The following is a 17,859-nucleotide window of genomic DNA, read 5'->3' on the forward strand; positions in this document are numbered from 1 at the left end:
ATTTCCGAATATTGACGGGGATTCGTGTGCACCGCCACATGTCTATCGGTGTGCACCCGTTCTAGACTTGCTATCCCACCTCTGCGACCACTCAGAGGCCTTCCAACACGTAGGGAGGAGTCCAGCCACAATGCCTTCACTCGACCAGGACGACGGCACAACGGACATTGAACATGGAAGCGCTCGCTTGGGATTGAGGAAGGTCCGGACCTTATTAAAGTCCCCGGCGATATCAATGAGACTTTGCAGGGCGTTGATTCCCAGTTGGGTAACACTTATTGCTTTGGGTTGCTTACGTGGTTGATGCCCTTATTCAATACGCCCCGTCCTTGATTGTTTTCCACTGGCATTTCTTCGCTCTGCTCACCGTCTCTTTGGAGACTTTGTTTATTTTGTTTGCTTCTGGAAAACGGAAAGAAGGATTAGAGTTTGGTCTCCAAAGACTATGCCCACTCATCATGGTGACTCCTCTTGAGAACAGCGCCGTCTTGGCAGGTGATGAAATCAGGCCTTACCGCATTCATGTGAGAGATTCTAAGCAAGGTGAGGGGGACTTGGTGACTGACTCGGTGTACCACAGGTTTCAAGCAAATACCTCGATCTCACGAAGCAAAAGCTGGAACTCACCAGGCTGCCTCATGAGACTTCAGAACCCAAGTCGCAAGACTGGTGGGAGCCGAAACCCCGGATCGAGCCGCTCGTTGACTACTGGTGAGTTGCCTCTTCTCTTCTTGGGGCAGAAGAAGCGCGTTGTTAACAGTAGCACGCAAACAGGCTTGAAAAGTATGACTGGCGAGAACAAGAGAGGCTCTTCAACGCACAGCTCCCCCAATTCCGTACAGCAGTCCTTATCCCGGGCACCGAGGCTTCCGTACGGTCTCACTTCATCCACGTCAGGTCGTCTCACAGCAATGCAGTCCCCCTGCTCTTGATTCCTCCTTTCCCCTTCACCAATCTCTCCCTTCAGCATCTTATTCAGCCTCTCGTGGAGCCGGAGGATCCGGAGAATAATCAGCCTTTCCACGTGGTGATTCCCTCTCTGCCTGGTATTGGCTTTAGCGATGCGCTCCCAAGTAACACGTCCTTCATCTCGGCGACGGCTGAGGTCCTTAACACCGTTATGACAAGACTTTCGTACTCAACATACGTCGCGACAAACACATCTTCGGCCAACTCAAGTCCCGCAGAAATCGACTGGAAAATCGCAAGCTACCTGGCAGCGCACTACCCCAAAAGCTGCGTAGGCGCCCACTTCATCAACCCGTCCATCAAGGCACCAACTGCACAAGCAGCGCCCCTGGAGTGGATGAAGTGGTCCATCGCCAAGTTCTTCCGCGCCCCGGTACTGGGCTACCAACGCGAAGACTTCGCTTCCTTGGGCCGGGCCTCCAAATCCCCTCCGCCAGACATGCTGGAGCCAAACACGCCATCCTTCGCCCTCTGCGACTCGCCGGTCGGGCTACTCGCGCTCGTGCTCAAGGTCCTCCGCGTCTCGGGAGCGCAGAAGCAGTTCTCACCAACAGAGATCGTCACTCTGACGCAGACGGCGTGGCTTCCCGGCCCCGAGGCCGCACTGCGCTTCTGGGCTCACTGTCTTGCCCACAAGGAGGAGGCGCCGCCGAAGCCGGCTACAAAGCCTAAGATTGCAATGACGGTGTTTACCGGCGAAGCGGCCATTGAGCCGAGTGATGTTGAAGCGCAAGTCGTCGCGCCCCGTCCGGCCTCAGTCTCATACGCGTGTCCGGCGTGGGCGAGGGTCTCTTACAACCTCCTCCACACGCGGCGGGCATCGGCAACACCGGGCTTGGTCGCCTGGGACGCCCCGGAATGCATCTTTGATGGGGTCCGCGGCCTGACGAAAGAACTCCTGGCCATCCCCGATACGCTGAAAAGCTCTGACCAGAACACCGCACCGCTGCAGGGCATCAGTGTCCAGGGCGATGGCTCACAAGGAGCGCAACAGATGGCTAAGACTACTGGTAGCGATAATGTGCCGTCAACGCCGCAGGCCGAGGCTTCGTGGCGCCTTGAGAGGATTCGCGAGGCTTCGGAGACACCCAACAAGTCGCAAAAGGACGGCGGAGGGGCGGAGGCCGACTTTGATCAGGCTAGTCCTGATACCATCGTGGTCACCCCTCCAGGGAACTGAAAGCCATTAAAAACACGCGTTGGATCTTTGCTTTGTTTGATGATACCAGGATATACGCTTCGCGGTCATGAAGACGATGAACACGATAGAAGGAAGCGATTGGATTTGCCTAGATAAAAGGTCGATTTCCTCACTTGCTACGGAGGTTTAATTATGATACATAATTTCTCACTTTGGTTTCGTCGACTCTACTTCCAAACTGTGATGCACAGAACAGCCCCGCTCTCTTGCAAATTCGCAGGGTCGAGATTGGTACTATTGATTGTTATGAAGAAGTATTCACATCACGTGGGATTGGGCTGGGTGAATCTTTTGTAGTTACTGCTTGTTGTTTGAATTGCAAGTACTTAAAACCGTTGAAAAACACGAGTTAACAAAAACATATCAAGACACAACCTAGCAGCTTCGTTTCTATCATCAGTCAACATAACACGCGCGCATCAATCACACACACGACTACTTCATCCGCTGTAGCCACCACATCTCGCTCTGGCACCTGGTTCGATCGACAGCCTCGTTCTGCCCACCCAGAACATCCACACGACTATAGTGCAGTCTTATCGATATCCTCAGTTAAGGGATGCTAGCTTGAAGCCTCACCTTGGTTCCGTATCAGGCTCGCCGTGGCTTACTCTTGAAGATTGGCCAGAAACGCGACGAGGACGGCAGCATAAGCTAAAGACCCCACGAGTACGACCAGCATGGTGGCCCCTTGGTGACTAAACATCATAGCCATGAACAGGAGGGTGAAGCTAGTCAGGAGACATACGGCGCCTGCTGTGCTGATGCCTGGGAAGATGTAGAGAATTATGACCGGCAACAATAGGACGACTGCGTAGACCAGTATGGCAAGTCCTTTGCAGAAAATCTCCATGTGTCCCGTCACTAGAGGAGCCGCAAACTTCTGCTCCTCCGTGCTATTGTCCTTGAAGAGTAAATGTGGAGACAGGAGAAGTTAGCCAAGTGCCCACCGATGCACTCTTCCGTTCTTGACAGCTTACCAACACAAGCCACTTCGGCAGCAAGTGCATCCATCCTGTGATCGTCCGCCATAGCGGATCCGTCGCCGTACTGACGAAATCGTTCGGATGACTCAGATACTCCATTTCTTCCTCGTTCAGGTAACCGTCATCTTTAATCTTGTAACATCGGTTCCAGAACTCGGGCTCTCGTACTTCGTGGAGCGATCGCAGCGTCCTCTCGTTGAACATCATCTGGTCTGGTGTCATCAGTCAGAGTCGCCCTGTCAATTTTGCAGCTTCTGGAACACTTTACGGTGGTTGTTCAGAAGAGGCCATATCTCCTGCAGGAGTTGAGATATCTTCTCTGGGAGGCTGTGGTCTTGCTCCTTGCTGAGAAGTGAGGCTTGTTCCGCCAGGACTTGCTCGGCAGCTAGACCGCCCTCTAGATCTTCTGCGGTCGGTGTGTTCTCTGTGAGATCATCTGGCGCTCTGGTACTAGCCTTTTGATGGTCCAACTCGAACAGTCTCCTTGCCAAGACTGCAAGTCTGTAGTGGGAGTCTAGAAGACATCGTTGCAATAGATAGCCGAACTTTCGGTGGATCGCAGTGTTCTCGAATCCCTCTTGCTCGGCGGCTAGGCGTGCCCAGCCTTCGGGGTACCGATTGACTTCATGCATGTTAGACCTGTACGAGCCGAGGTTGCTCTGGTACTTGTGCTCACTGTCGTAACTATAGACGTAGTCTGCGGATCGGACACTCGAGGGGTCTACCGGATCCGTCGCTTGCTGTGTCAGTCAGGTCAACCGGCGTCAGTAATAGTGGGACACGCACGTTGTGAAGTAGCAGCGGTCTGTGGATACAAGCCCCATTTATGAAGGATAGACCTGATGTTCAGGTTCGTGGGAGGAGTAGATGTCGTTGTGGGGACGACGTTCTCGCCGTGGCCGGCTTCGACATCAGTAGATAGCGTAGTTGTCATGATGAGAAATGTATTGTGTTCGCCTGATTTTCATTTCAAGACTTCGCAAAATTGGATGACTGAGGACTCCATTTTATAGACGAAGGCCAGAAGTGGGAGCGTCCAGATCGTCATGTCGGCGTGGAACGAGTTGGGTGCTCCAGCCTTGCCAACATTGCCAACAAAATGGCGATGTTGGTCGGCGGTCCCTCTATTTGGACCCCACGTTATGAGGTGGTGTAGGGAGACAGAATATGATGGGTAAAGGTAGATCTTAGGCGCCCTGATATGGTGAGTTGTCTGCCTGCTCTTGGAATACTTGGTTGAAGATGCTCTGTTGCGGTGAGCGATGGTGTGCTGATCTGCTGACCGATTCGTCGCCTTCGTGATGATTTCGGGCGTAAAGAAGACGCAGGAGAAGCTGACCGAGTTCACATGATGTTGAAGAAGGTTTGAATGTGCTGCTTGAGAGCAGAGTTCCAACACTGGAGAAGTACGCTCACAGGTCTAGTAGGTCGAGACAGCCAGCGGGTGTGCACAGATTAGTACCGAGATGTACCCGCCGGCGACGATGACGAATATAGATCTTCACTCAGAGACATTTAGGGAATTTCAGACTCTCACCGCTCTCTTCGTGGTGCAGTTGCCAATCTTCTCAGCCTCTATCGGGCCGCAAGAAAGTGGGATAGCGCCCTATCAGCTCGGGTCGCAAGGAGTCGGCAATCCAAGAAGGATCGGCCCGGTATCCTGTGGAAGAAGTGAAGAAAACCAGGCTGAGGAAGACTGAGTACACACATCATCATTGGTTTGATCGGTCCGGTCGACATGACCTGAAGTACGGGGAGGCATTGGAGGTACTGCCAGACTGGCTCTCTGCCAGTACTGCGGGGGTAACGCCACACTTCTCTTCGCGACAGCAGAGCAGCGACCAGCGGCCCCCCAGGATCTGTTACGAGCTATTTCGGATGCATTTGAGATTGAGAGTCAACGATTTTGAAAAGAAATGGGAATGAAAAGGGGATCTGGGAGGGTCTTATTGTTGGATGAGCGAGTCCGGACCGGTCCACCGAGCCGGCCCCGCGATGGATCCCATCGTACAAGTTCTGGATCTTCCCCATATCATCATTGTCGCGCTTTTGATCATGAAAACAAAGGGGGGCTACTGTTTGACCATGCTGTGCAACCGACACTCGATTCAGGAGAAACGCCGCAGCAGAACATGCTGTGATCTCGCAAAGAGAAGTTTACAATACAAATGAAGAACATGAAAACCTTGAAAGATGCAGATGGCGTATGTATCGGACCAAAGGAGTGTGTTTGACTCGCCATATCAATTCAATTTGGCAAGTCTCTCCACGTCTTTCGCATGACGCGGCCATCTCGGACTGTGTCCCCTGGGGGTAAGGTGGGAATTGCGAGTGGTGTCAACCCATGCCATGCCAGACGCTTTCTAATACGCGCGGTTAAGGCGCGAGCCACACAAAAAGGCTCATATCCAGATCAATAATGCAACCTCCATAGTGGAAACCGGGGACGCCCACCCGATACGAGCGCACATATGTATGCATATGCCTACGACCGGGAAAAACTGGCATTAGATGGACTTGTGCAGCGGGAAAGCCTGTGCAACGTATGGTGTTCCTATTTATGGTTTAGTCGCCCATGAGTTCGACACTGGTTGGTCTAGTCAGCTCCCGTCTCTGGGATTCGCGCAGAATCGGATCTACTTCCCCCTGAACATGTGAGACGGCTGGCTTGCGAGCCGTCCCTTGATGACATACATCAGCCTTATGGGGTCACCTAAAGGCAACGACATCTGTCTATTCTTCCGCATGAATGACTTTGATCGGTATTTTCCTTCCAATTTTTGCAGACTTATCCTCTGACGTGTTTGCTAGTGGTTTCTGTTGATCCAGAAACATCTTCGCCGTACACCATTCTGCCCGCAATTCTCAAACATCTCAAACATCCGCCATAGCTATGCTCGTTGCCATGCTGTACCGCTTGCTGAGCCTGTGAAAGGAAACGAAACTACTCCGGGTGATAGCCTCGGTGTGGCGAGCGCATTTCCAATGTCCGTAATCGAACGGCACGGTTACGCGGTTGAGTCGGAGAGATTTGTCGCTATCGTCGGTTCGCAACCATTACCGCCAAGACCTGATGGCAGATCGGTGTAGTCCCTGCTTCATCCAGGGTCGTAATTTTGCCAGCGCAAACTTCAATGGGCGACGGTAGATTTAATGGCTCTATGTCTGTCGCAGGGCCCAAACTCCACGCAGACGGCGTGGATCTGTCCATGGAATTGGATGGGCAAATGAAAGCTTGGTGGGAGGGAAGGGGGCTTCCGGCGACGGCAGCAGCCATGCAGATCTAACCACCTCTTCAGCCCCAGGTGAGGGGGATTATCTTCCCCTGTCACCGGTTTCGTTGGTCCCAAGCACACATGGATTGATTCGCTGGGTCGCTCACCTTGACCGAACCAGGACAGACCACCCCAGCCTGTCGTTCACGGTAGACAACCAGGACTCCTTCGATTCTAGCAGTCAATCACGCATTGCATGCTGAAGCTGGATGTCTTCGATCGCAGGCCGGCGCACGCGTCGGGAAGACCAACGCCAACGCCAACGCGTCAACAGAATCGCGTGACAGCTGCAGAGGAACAGGGCTGGTCTCCCAGCGAAGGAGCTTTACAGAAGGGTCCCTGTATGACACCAAAACTGTGCTCCTGGCTGTGTTCACCGCCAACGCACTACGGGCACACACGTTGCAATCTCAAGCGACCAGGCCCGGAACGCCACCGCAAGCCCCCCTTCCCCTGCTGGCGAGGGAGTTCATTAGACGCGGCACATGAGGACCGTGCCGCCCCGGCACCACAGCCGGGGGAGGATACCTGAGCCCCCAAGTCCCCTTGAGCTCCTATGCGAAGTTATCGCTCTGTTCTGAGGTGTGGTATTCATGGGTGAGGAAAGTGCCGGGGTAGGTGACGCGGGACGCCTTCTTCCCCGGCTCCCCACGAACCAACCACCACGCCCGACTTCGTGCTTCCGCTGGTGTTTTGCACATTTGATACGCCCCTAGGCTTGTTCACTGACTTGTCTTGCGGCACAGTGCCTAGGAAACGCCGCATCGTGCCCTCGAACGTACTCGGCTGCATCGACGGCCGCATGGTAGCAAGGAGAAGCGAGGACTAGCTAGCCTCAAGTTTGAACATCGTCAGCTGTCGGGATCTCTGCCATGTCTGATCACGCATACGTGGCAGACAGACCTTGCTTCCTTCTTCTAGGGCACACAACTGAAGAATAGAACTACGATGGTAGCAAAATTGACTCTGGTTTCCTATAAATACGCCCCCTTCCAACCCCCTCAGTATCGTGAGCTGGACAGCGATGCAATCTTCTGTCCCCCGACAGGCCTCCGACTGCGACTTCTTGCCTATTCAAACCACTGACTGTCACGCGTCTTGTACTTTGCTCGGCGCGACTTTGCGACGAATACCATGTCTTTCACCACCGAGCTTGAGAGACAACTGTGAGCATGAACGACTGCTTTGGTGGCCTCGTGGAACTCTTTGAAACTGACTGATGGCAACTGCAGAAAACCACAAGGCTGTTCCTCTTCGAAACCCAGCCAGATCTACACCGGAGACAAATCAACTAGACCAACCCAACCTAAGCCAAAGCCACAGTAGTCCTACCGAGCACCCATCGGGCCGCCGAGTGAGGATAGTCAGCACCAGCGGATTCTCGTGACGGAACATATTTGCACGGCAATAGGGTCTCAGACAACTCGTCGTCTCCTACTAGTCTTCGCGTTTCTGGTTGGAACATGAGAAAGCGTTGGCGGTAGTAATCGTTGTAGACATTATTATGGGGGATGCTACTCGTAACTAAGCTACGAGACCAACGAAGACTAGAAGAAAATAAATCTTATTTTCGGGGAAGACCATACACTTGAAAGGCATGTTAACAGACTTGACGTGGGCCGCGGCCTCTAACGCCCTCGGCATGATAAGGTGTGGGCAGAACCTCCCAGCTGCGCAGCCCATACCTTACGTGCGGTCCAGTTCCGTCTTACCCTGGCAATCCGAAGCGAGAGGTTCCATCAGACACACAGACCAGAACCGTTGATCATGACAGTGACTCTCACAACCGACAGTCCGGGTAGTCCACCCGTTGGCCACCACCCTCCCCGGCTCCCCCAGCCCTTGCCCCTCCCGCGGAAGCAGAAACCTGAGTTCCCCGGCGAGCCGCGCCCCTCCAACGGCTGACAGAATATCGATGTTGCGTCTGTAGGAGTGCACGTTTCCCATGAGCTCTCTGGGCCGTCGGCATCCATTCGTTCTCTTTACGAGGGCCTGCACGTCGACGTTCCCGGACGCGTCCACTGCCGCCACTCGACCGGGGCCCCCGGCCCACGACTATTGTCCAGGGCATGGCAGAGCCGCCTCGGTGTGCCGGAGTTGATGTACAAAGCGGTCGCGGTGCGTGAAAGATGATGGCCTTTGCAGCCTGGCCTTGGTACAGAATCCCGTGCCTGGTTAGGGCTTGCGCACGGGAAATCGACTGTAATGGTTGGCTGACTTAGACTCACACTCTGGCAGAATCCATTAGCACTTCATCTTTGTGTGGGAACAAAAGTCACGGCTAGTTGGAGGATTTGTCGTGGCGGCATACATTGCCTTGGCAACTCAGGGGCTAAGTGACAGACCAAATGTTTCGGCCCCTCCCAGCAAAATATCGGTGAGTCCAGGCAAGCCCATGAGAAGTTCCTCGCCTTAGAAACAAGGCGCGTGATTTCATTAGAGATCTCTCGAAGCAAACATTCGGCCGAGACCTCTCCTTGAGAGCCAAAACCTCTGCCCTGTGCCATTGTCTACTACGTGCTGAGTCGCAAAGGCGACCGAGGAAGTCTTGCAAGACACGGCGTAACTGACCATCGCAGCTTTGTTAAGTATTATCGACTCTTGTTACTTGAGACTCAAGACCAATCACTTCGCAGAAGACAATCTCACATGCAGCCACAACAAAGCAACCGTAAATCGTGTTATCAACATTATACCGCCTACACTATGCATCTAGGTCTTCCGAATCCCATGACCCGACAATCCAAACGCCTAAATCCAGCCAGGCTATTTATTCCTCGTCACTGCTATCCATTACAAAACCGCCCCTAGTACGTTTCCTTGACCTCGCCGCGGTCGCCGGAACATCATCATCTTCAGTATCAGCGTCCGCCCCCTTTTCCTTATCAGCCTCTGCCGTGGCAGAAGCCTCTGGAGACAGCTTTCTCCGTTTCCTTCCATTCTTACTTTGCGACGAACCCGGACTCGACGTCAGCGGAGTGTGGTTGTCCTCCTCCCCACTTCCATCGTCCATTTCCACATCAGCGCTGGGCCTAGTTGACTGTGGCGTGCCTCTTGTAATGGCCAGGACGTCATCGTCGTTGTCATCGCTGTCATCTAGCTGCATCGCAGCTGCCCGCTTTGTGGTCTGGGAAACCTCTGCGACCACCTTTTCCGCAACCTTGGCTACGCGCGACCTCTGAGCCTCTTCACGAATGAAGAACTCGCGATCGTACTCCTCGTCCGTCTCGTCATCGCTAGCGCGCACATACGCTTCACTCTTGATCTTTCTCATCTTCTCCCTCTCACGGTCCCGGCGTTTCCTGGCCTTTTCTTCGAGTTCCGAGTCATTGGGCGCCTCCTCGTCCTCGGTCGCCTTTCTGCGGCGTCTCTTCTTCGTCTTCTTGGCAGGCGCGTCGATCGCTTTGTGAACTGTCGGGCCAAGGGGCTCGAACAGCGGGCCGTCATCGAACATGTCGTCGTCGTCATCGTCATCATACTCCACGCGTTTTCGTGGCGCCTTCTTGCGCCGAAGCTGATCTTCGGCGGACCGACCATCGTCAAAGGTTGGCGGACTAAATTCAGCCTTGTTGATGAACTCGAGGCTCTCACGCAAGTGGTCCGCGGTGACAGGAGGAGGCAGTACCCAAAGAGACTGTGATGTCTCATCAAGCATTGGGGCAAGCCTTTCCATACCAACCAGTTTCATAAGAAGACGCAAGTGGGAGTTCTTGAACATTGCCGTCTTGCGAGAGTCGTCATCCGGACGTACAGCTAAAGGACGTTAGCAAGTTCATGCGCGGCGCTGGGAAGACATGTAACTCACTGAAGACATCAGGCAGGGCCTGGTCGTTAGGTGCGCCACTCTCCGGCAGCATATCAGTGCCTTCAACCGACGGTATGATCTCGTTTGCTGCTGCCCAGGCACGGCGTTCGCTTTCGACTGTCTCGAGCGTTTTCTTGACCCAAGCGATGTGATCAGCTTGGTTCTTGTCAAGCAAGACGCCAACGACGATAGCAATCTGCTGCTCCCTGTCTTCCGTGTACTTGAATTCGAGTTCTGCGGCGGGTTTTGCGTGCGACAGAGAGATCGTCTGCTTCTCATAGCCGAACTCGAGGTAGTGAGCCGTGCTGTTGATCTTGGAGAAGAGCATCTCAATGATAAGCTCTGGCCGCTCATCGATCTTCTTGATGCACTTTCGGATGATCTGCTTAGAGAGTTCTTCCCACTCCTTGTACATTCCGGAGCTCTTGTTGAGAGGTTCCGGGCCCTTGATCATGCCATGGAAGAGATGGATGATGTCAACGCGGAACAACATGACGCTCATCTCTTGTTTGAACGCGAGACGGTAAAAGTAGCGATGAGCACGCTTGAGTTGAGCATCATCGAGATCTCGGTAGTATTTGGTGAAGGCGACGAATGTATCGACGACTCCCTGAGGCGTGAATCTGGATGTGAATCGGTGGAAGTCGAACTTACGCTCTTTTGACTCACGCTCCGCATTGGCTTCGTCATTAGCGGACTCGTCTCCCTCGTCTCCTGCACCTTCTACGCCAGCAGCATCCTCAGCCGCCTTCTTCTTCTTCCTTGTACGCTTACGAGATCGGACCTGCATGTCAACATTTTGCTTCGAGTACGCCTCTAGGATGCGCAAGAAGTGATGTGTGAGTTCTGTGGCAGAGTCGAGATATTCGAAGCCCTGGTCCTTGTATTGCCTGACGACGTTGGCAATCAAGTCGTGTGTAGAGTCTTCGTAGAAGAGACGGCTGAGAATGTTCTCGGCAATCTCCTCGTCATCTTCATTTCCAGATTCGGACATTTCCTGAACTGTGAGAAGAATCTGGGTGAAGCACCGGAACGCGGCTGTCAATGTCGGCCACTCCTTGTGTTCCCAGGAGTCGTGCATGGTCTTGATCAGAATGATGAACATTTCTTGGTGCAGCACTCCGGCAACGAGGTTGAAACTGCTAACCTCGTCAGGAGCATTCGGCTTCTTTGCGTCACGTTTTGATTTCCTGCGAGCCCTTTCAGCCTCCAAAAACCATGCGACTAGATAAAAGAACTGTCTTCGGTGGTAGCCGAGAACGTGTGACGCCTCTCGTTCCAGAGACTTGCGGACATGCTCAAAAAGAGGGTTGAAGCCTGCATCGAGAAAGTCCTCGACAAAAGTCCGAAGCTGCTTGTTGGCTCTCGCATTAAGCTTCACGGGAGCGCCCATGTCTTTGGCATCGGTCTCCTCCTTCTTCGACCTCCGCGGCGGTCGGAATTTCTTCGACTCGTCAAGCTTCTGCTGCCGAGTTGCAGCATCTGCGAGCGCGTCTTGGCCAACGAGCGTAGATACCTTTCCGTCTTCGCGCTGCATCCAAACCATGGTGCCGAACCGATTGTGACGTGTCGGTGCCTTTTTGTTGTACGAATTGCGCATAGCGTTCTCTTTGCTCATCATCACCGATAGCTCCTTAGCCTTGGTCTTGTTCAATTGCTGTTCGTCCATGAACAGCTTCTTGACGTCAACCTGCTTGACCAAGTGGAAGATGATTTCCATCACAGTGACATCCTCAGTCCTGAAGTCCTCCCCCATATTTGATGCAAACATCAGAAGAACCATGAAGATGTCCTGAAAGGAGAATGCGTCGATCGTCGTGGAACGGGATATCATGGTTTCGTCGCCGTCGAACTTGATGCCTGGCGATGGGGCAATCATGGCGATGTTACGCAGAAAGAAAAGGGCAAGCTTGATGATGCCCTGATCGCGGGGTGTACGGTCGCCAATCGGAGTGGCCATTGCTGGGAGAGCGACGCGGACTGCGGTATGGAGGATCTGAGCTGCGTCGTAGTTGATGATTGCTCGCTTGTAGCCCAATTGGGCGAGTTCGAGGACAGGCATGTGTCGGTGGTGGTTGTTGGTCATTCGCTCGGGGTCTTTTTCCAAGGGCCAGGTGATGGGCACCAGCATCTCGATACATGCAAGAGCAATTCGCGCCCTAAATTTGTTGTCGGTGGCACTCTCAGGCCACCCCGCGAGAATCGGGAGGAGATCGCCCTCAACGAGGTTTGCTTCCGAGATGCAGCGGGCGACATCCATGCGGTTCGTCTTCTCGTCGTAAAATCGAATCCATTTCTTGAGGTCGCGAAGGACTTCGGTAGCGTCGTCACCGAGTCTGTATGATCCATCTTCGGACGATCCCGTTCCACCAAGCTATCGCATCGTCAGCGGCTGAACAGGGAATTGGACGGCTTTTCCACTTACAGCCGAAACGAGACTGTTGATGTGTGCCCGAACTTCGGGATGGACGACATCGGTCGTCCCGTCTGGCATCTCCATCTTGCTGGAATTGGAGAGCTCACGGTGAGGGCTGAATTGACGTTGGTTGTGATGTTGAACCCATGCGCAACGCCCGGTCGACCGCGAGTGTAGAGCCAAATAGATTCGACACCAAGACGCGCTCGACGCGTACAAAGCGCGTTCCAATTTGGCAGACACTCAAACTAGCCCCACGTTTATCGTGGCTAGTGCTGCGATAAGATTAGATAAGATAGTCGTGGCTGAGGCGTACCTTGCCTTAGCGCCAATGACCGAGGCCGAGGTTAGCCGAGGGCCTTGAGCTTCATCGTCTTGGATCATCATCGACGTACTCTCTCTCAGACGTCCGATCGCCTTTCCTACTCAACTATCAAAACAAACATTGGCTTCTGAAAGGCCCAATCTACAAGTTGACTTTCAGGATCAAGTTTTGTTGAGAAATTGGCCGTCAGTCGTCTTCAACCGACCTGTTCTTGTCGACTCCTCAAACCCACTGATCCCTGTCCTCTGACGTCTTCCCCATCTCGATAACCATGGCGACTGCAATTGCTCGCGTACGATTCGCAGCCAAGCTGCCTGGCCAGATTCGTGCTTTCAGCTCGACTCCAAGGGTCGCTTCTGCGACGGGAGGAGTCAAGAGATTGGGTGTTATTGGTGCTGGACAGATGGTATGAGGGACCTAGTTGACATGTGAAACTCACGATCGAGTTGCTAACTGGCTTCACTCAGGGTCTGGGCATTGCTCTTGTGGCCGCACAAAAAGCCCAAGTCCCCGTCACCCTCGTAGATGCAAACAAGGCAGCTCTTGATAAGGGTTTGGGCTTTGCCGGTGAGCCCGCAGGATGTCCATCCACAGAAACTCCTCGCTGACTAGCCACCAGAGAAGCTCCTTGCCAAGGACGTGTCCAAATCTAGAATCACCCAGGAGCAAGCTGACCAGGCGCGCTCTTTGCTCTCCCCGGCCACTTCAATCGACCAGCTTTCAGATGTAGACTTTGTCATTGAGGCTGTTCCTGAGATCCCCAACCTCAAGTTTGAGATCTTCTCCAAGCTGGCTGAGGTCTGCCCCAAGCATGCCATCCTGGCCACCAACACCTCCTCTATTTCCATCACCCGCATCGCGGCGTCGACGACAAAGGACCCCACGGACACTTCCGCCAGCTCCCGCGTCGTCTCTACTCATTTCATGAACCCCGTCCCGATCCAGAAGGGCGTCGAAATTATCAGCGGCCTGCAGACGAGCCAGGAGACTCTGGACAAGGCCGTCGCTTTCTGCAAGGCCATGGGCAAGGTCACCTCCGTCTCTGCTGACTCTCCGGGTTTCCTCGCCAACCGCATTCTTATGCCTTACATCAACGAGGCGGTCATCTGCTTGGAGACCAACGTCGGCGACAGAGACTCCATCGACGCCATCATGAAGAACGGAACCAACGTGCCAATGGGTCCCCTTCAGCTTGCTGACTTCATCGGTCTGGACACCTGCCTTGCTATTATGAAGGTGCTGTACGAGGAGACTGGCGACTCCAAGTACCGCCCAAGCGTGCTTCTGCGCAAGATGGTCGATGCAGGCTGGCTTGGCAAGAAGAGTGGAAAGGGTTTCTACGACTACTAGACTGGGTACCAAAAGTTGGTCTCTTACGGTGTTGGTAACTGGGATACGTCGGCTTCGTGTGGAGTAAAGCTGGGAGACTGTTTTGTTCACTGTCGGCTCAATTAACTTCTTAACATCGCCATCCCTTGCTGTCCGAGGCGTGACATATTGACTGGAGCATTACAAATCTTTCATTGCCAATTCAGGGGCTTCTCTGCGTCGATATACGAGTATCAAGCAAATTCTAGTCCATGGCTTCATGGGCTCTAAGAGACAATGATTCCTTTTTCTCCATGTCTATTAGGATTGCTTCGTCTCCTTTCCATTTCTGTACCTTGCTATATGTCGTGCCTCGGATTCTTCTTCCTCTACGCCCCTTCTCCTGCCTCGCCCAACACTTTGTCATGCCATTGCATCGAATAAATACAATTGCCCATCCCACAGGCGAAGTCTTTACTCCCTCCGAAGCAACGTTTGACCTCCTTAGTGACGCTTTCCGGCGTAAGCTTCAACGCGCAGCCCGTTCTACAAGAGACGTGTCAAGCTGTCAGTGACAGGCAACATAGCTCGACATCCCTTGCCATCGTCCGAATCTTCGAACCTAACCTACACCTCGTCCTCGGTTTCATCTTCTGGCGTGTTTCTATCAATCAACAACCTCCGGTGACCGCGTTCAGTGGGACAAGGCAGCCACAATGGGACGACCCAGACCGGCGACATGTCAATGGGACCGGCCCTGAAGATCATCGTGGCAAAAGCCGGCACAGCGTGTTATTATCGTCCCAAATTCGGAAACTCTTTTCCATGTTTTCGGTCCCCTCTTCCCCCTCCCCCCCCCTTTCCGGGTCATGGTCGGACGCAGCTCTCAGGGGCGACCTGCTGGGGGAGACCCAGGCTGATAGAAACGTCTGCGGGAGTTCCCTGAAGATCATCAGGGCGGCCTAGACGTTGTTCTGGGTTGTCCGAAGGCGATGTATCATGGAGTAGCCTTCGTCGTGCGTGTTTCGAGGTGTTGTTTCTGGTAGAATGGGGGCCGAAAGGGGCGAAGCTCCCGTCTGATGGTTGCCTACCACGCACCGAGAAGGCCAGAAGGAGCAAGCTAGATCCTTACGATGAGAGTTAACAAGAGAGGCTGCTTCTGGATGTCATTCGTTGCCCCTGCCTGTCCAACGCTAGCTTCAACGTGGTGAGGTGGACGGGTACGTTGGCGAAGGGGTATCAAGTTGATACAGCATCAGTCGACCCAACTCAACTTTGCCTGGCGTGTATTCTCGACCTAAGCCTTGTTACTATGGGTAAGCTCATCTATCTGAACTACGTGTGGCGAAGCCGTCCAAAGACGTCTCAGGGGCTGTGGGAGTGGCAGGCTGGGCACCGGAAGCGAAAGTTGGCGTTTTTGAACCACAACCTTGACTGGAGAAAACCATCTGCATATTGGACTAAAACTTAAGCCCAGATCTTTCTTTTGTGCAAGTTTTCTTGACTATACTCAAGGTTCATCTGGCGCGATAGTTCAACCTCGTGTATACTATGACGGCATGCAAGATCCTGACGACCTTGCCATCATAGGCCTTGCTTATATCGACCACTGGCCTATGCGACAGGTAAATAACTGGTCAAAGCTCCTAAGACTGTTCCTAGCTTTTTGTCCAACACTTTGACATGCTCGACGTGGAGTAATAGGCTAGTGCCGCATTTGGGGATCGTAAATAGATATAGGAGCGTATAAACGAAACATCACAAATTAATAGTACAAGCAACTTCGCTCAAAACGGCCGACTGGTTTACAAAACAGGAAAGAGATAAAAAGAACACAGACAGGTATACCCGTGATATGAATGTCAGTTATGTTGCCATATCTTTGTATCTGAGGGGCTCGTCAACGGTCGTTGAGGATCATGTTGTGGCGAGTCTGGAGAAACACGTGGTTTGCAACAGAATCGCGTGGCAGGCACAAACTTCATTGCTCTAAATATTGACTTCTACTACCATATGTCGCACATGAAGGTGCCTTTCTCTTGAGGGCTCGCAAACTGGATGATGGTCTTCGTGTACGTGGGACTAACCAACAGAGACTTGAATGTCGACAGAAACAATGAGGAAACATGGATTTATAGAGACCGTCTATTCTTCCTGTGCTAGAGTAACTATATCTCCTATGTACGGAGTTCCTCGAACTAATTACAATAGTTGAAGGAGTAAAAGGACTAGAAGTAACGACAATAATAACGGTAGTGGTCACAACGACGAATACCAGTTATCAGTATATAAAACTAGTCGTTCTAGCACAGGGAAAATGGGCAGTCTCGTTTAATACACACAAAGGCTGTCATATTGCTAGGAAAGGATTGAATGAATGATATTCGAGCATGGAATCAACTTCCTAACATTGAATACAACTTTCGTATAATCAACTAGGTAACCTACTCGCACACTTGACGACAACGAAGTACTTCGTTTGATCTATAGGCTCACTTTCCGATGCCTGGAATTCTCACAGATGATTCAGATGACTACTACTGATCTTTGAGTGCAAATTGTCTCACAGAAGATAGCTACAGTGAACACCCACCAAGCCTCCAAATAGAACACCGGCTGTCACGGAAGCTTCCAATCGTCCACATCAACTTGACAGACGTCAACAGCAGGCGCCCAAATCCAACTTGATCATCTCAGGCTCTGCACCTCGATCACACCATCGTCGAAACGACGAACCGGCGCCAACCCTCAACATCGGATGGTCCATCACATACACAGGGGCAACCAACAACATCCTACTGGACAACGCAACCAAACAAGGGGCAAACGAGGGGAAGCAAAAAGATCGTCACAACCGCCCAGAGAAACCATCCGAACACGACGGTCTAGAACCTGTATCGTGCCGCTCACGGTAGCATTCCACGACAACCCTCACGCAAGCACTTACGGAAGCCCTCATCCACCTCCCCTTCTCCCGTCCACCATCTCCCTCCACCAAGAAATGACCTCATCGCCAAACAACAGCGGGCACGAGTCCCAATTCTCCCGCGGGAAAACCCCCAAACACCCGAGCCTTCAGCTCCGGAGGGTGGGAAACTGCAACACCATACTTGGGCCGCCCCCGGGAGGCAGACACGGAAGTCCGCCCTCGGCAGCCCGCAACGCAATTCCCACAAAACACACAAGAGCTCCGCGCCACTCGGCCGCAGGCACGGCAACAGGGACACAGGATGACGGCTCAGAGTGGGCATGTGTCTGTCTCTCTCACGATGTTACTCCTGAGACTTTCTTGTCGGTGTCTACGGCATACACGCCCCCAATCTATCGGACACCCGCGACGGCGGGAAGACGAAACGGACGAGGCAGCCGCGGCCGGGGAGCACTCGTTCGACAGAACACCGGAGCCCGCTTCGCATTAGCGATACGGGAAACCGAACACGGCACATGGAGCAGATACATTCACGCAGAAAACAACAATGAAAGGTCCGCAGGCCGGGATGCCGCCGTCTCTGTGCCGCGTTTCTGGAATCAGTGTACAGCCACCCCGAGGACGGCCGATGCCTGTTGACCTGCA

At 53.1% G+C, this 17,859-nt stretch overlaps 4 protein-coding genes across 4 annotated transcripts; 2 read left to right on the forward strand and 2 right to left on the reverse strand.

Moving 5' to 3' along the window:
• Positions 1–458: 458 nt before the first annotated feature.
• On the forward strand, positions 459–2,149 carry CGCA056_v004753 (putative epoxide hydrolase; the record flags this gene model as incomplete). Its single annotated transcript, XM_037320008.1, has 3 exons — positions 459–524; positions 581–711; positions 775–2,149. The coding sequence occupies 3 exons, from the start codon at positions 459–461 to the stop codon at positions 2,147–2,149; spliced, it is 1,572 nt and encodes a 523-aa protein (XP_037182310.1).
• Positions 2,150–2,777: 628 nt separating this feature from the next.
• On the reverse strand, positions 2,778–4,090 carry CGCA056_v004754 (uncharacterized protein; the record flags this gene model as incomplete). The annotated part of the gene is made up of 4 exons (XM_037320009.1): positions 2,778–3,074; positions 3,151–3,368; positions 3,425–3,892; positions 3,943–4,090. The coding sequence occupies 4 exons, from the start codon at positions 4,088–4,090 to the stop codon at positions 2,778–2,780; spliced, it is 1,131 nt and encodes a 376-aa protein (XP_037182309.1).
• A 5,111-nt stretch (positions 4,091–9,201) lies between these two features.
• TOF1 (Topoisomerase 1-associated factor 1) lies at positions 9,202–12,736 on the reverse strand (the record flags this gene model as incomplete). The annotated part of the gene is made up of 3 exons (XM_037320010.1): positions 9,202–10,184; positions 10,237–12,610; positions 12,662–12,736. 3 exons carry the CDS (start codon positions 12,734–12,736, stop codon positions 9,202–9,204), a joined length of 3,432 nt encoding a protein of 1,143 aa, XP_037182308.1.
• A 512-nt stretch (positions 12,737–13,248) lies between these two features.
• Positions 13,249–14,327, forward strand: mmgB (putative 3-hydroxybutyryl-CoA dehydrogenase; the record flags this gene model as incomplete). Its single annotated transcript, XM_037320011.1, has 3 exons — positions 13,249–13,383; positions 13,445–13,544; positions 13,597–14,327. The coding sequence occupies 3 exons, from the start codon at positions 13,249–13,251 to the stop codon at positions 14,325–14,327; spliced, it is 966 nt and encodes a 321-aa protein (XP_037182307.1).
• Positions 14,328–17,859: the final 3,532 nt, after the last annotated feature.

The sequence above is a fragment of the Colletotrichum aenigma genome (assembly GCF_013390185.1).
Source record: "Colletotrichum aenigma strain Cg56 chromosome Unknown KSG_Cg56_contig03, whole genome shotgun sequence".
Taxonomy (NCBI): Eukaryota; Fungi; Ascomycota; class Sordariomycetes; order Glomerellales; family Glomerellaceae; genus Colletotrichum; species Colletotrichum aenigma.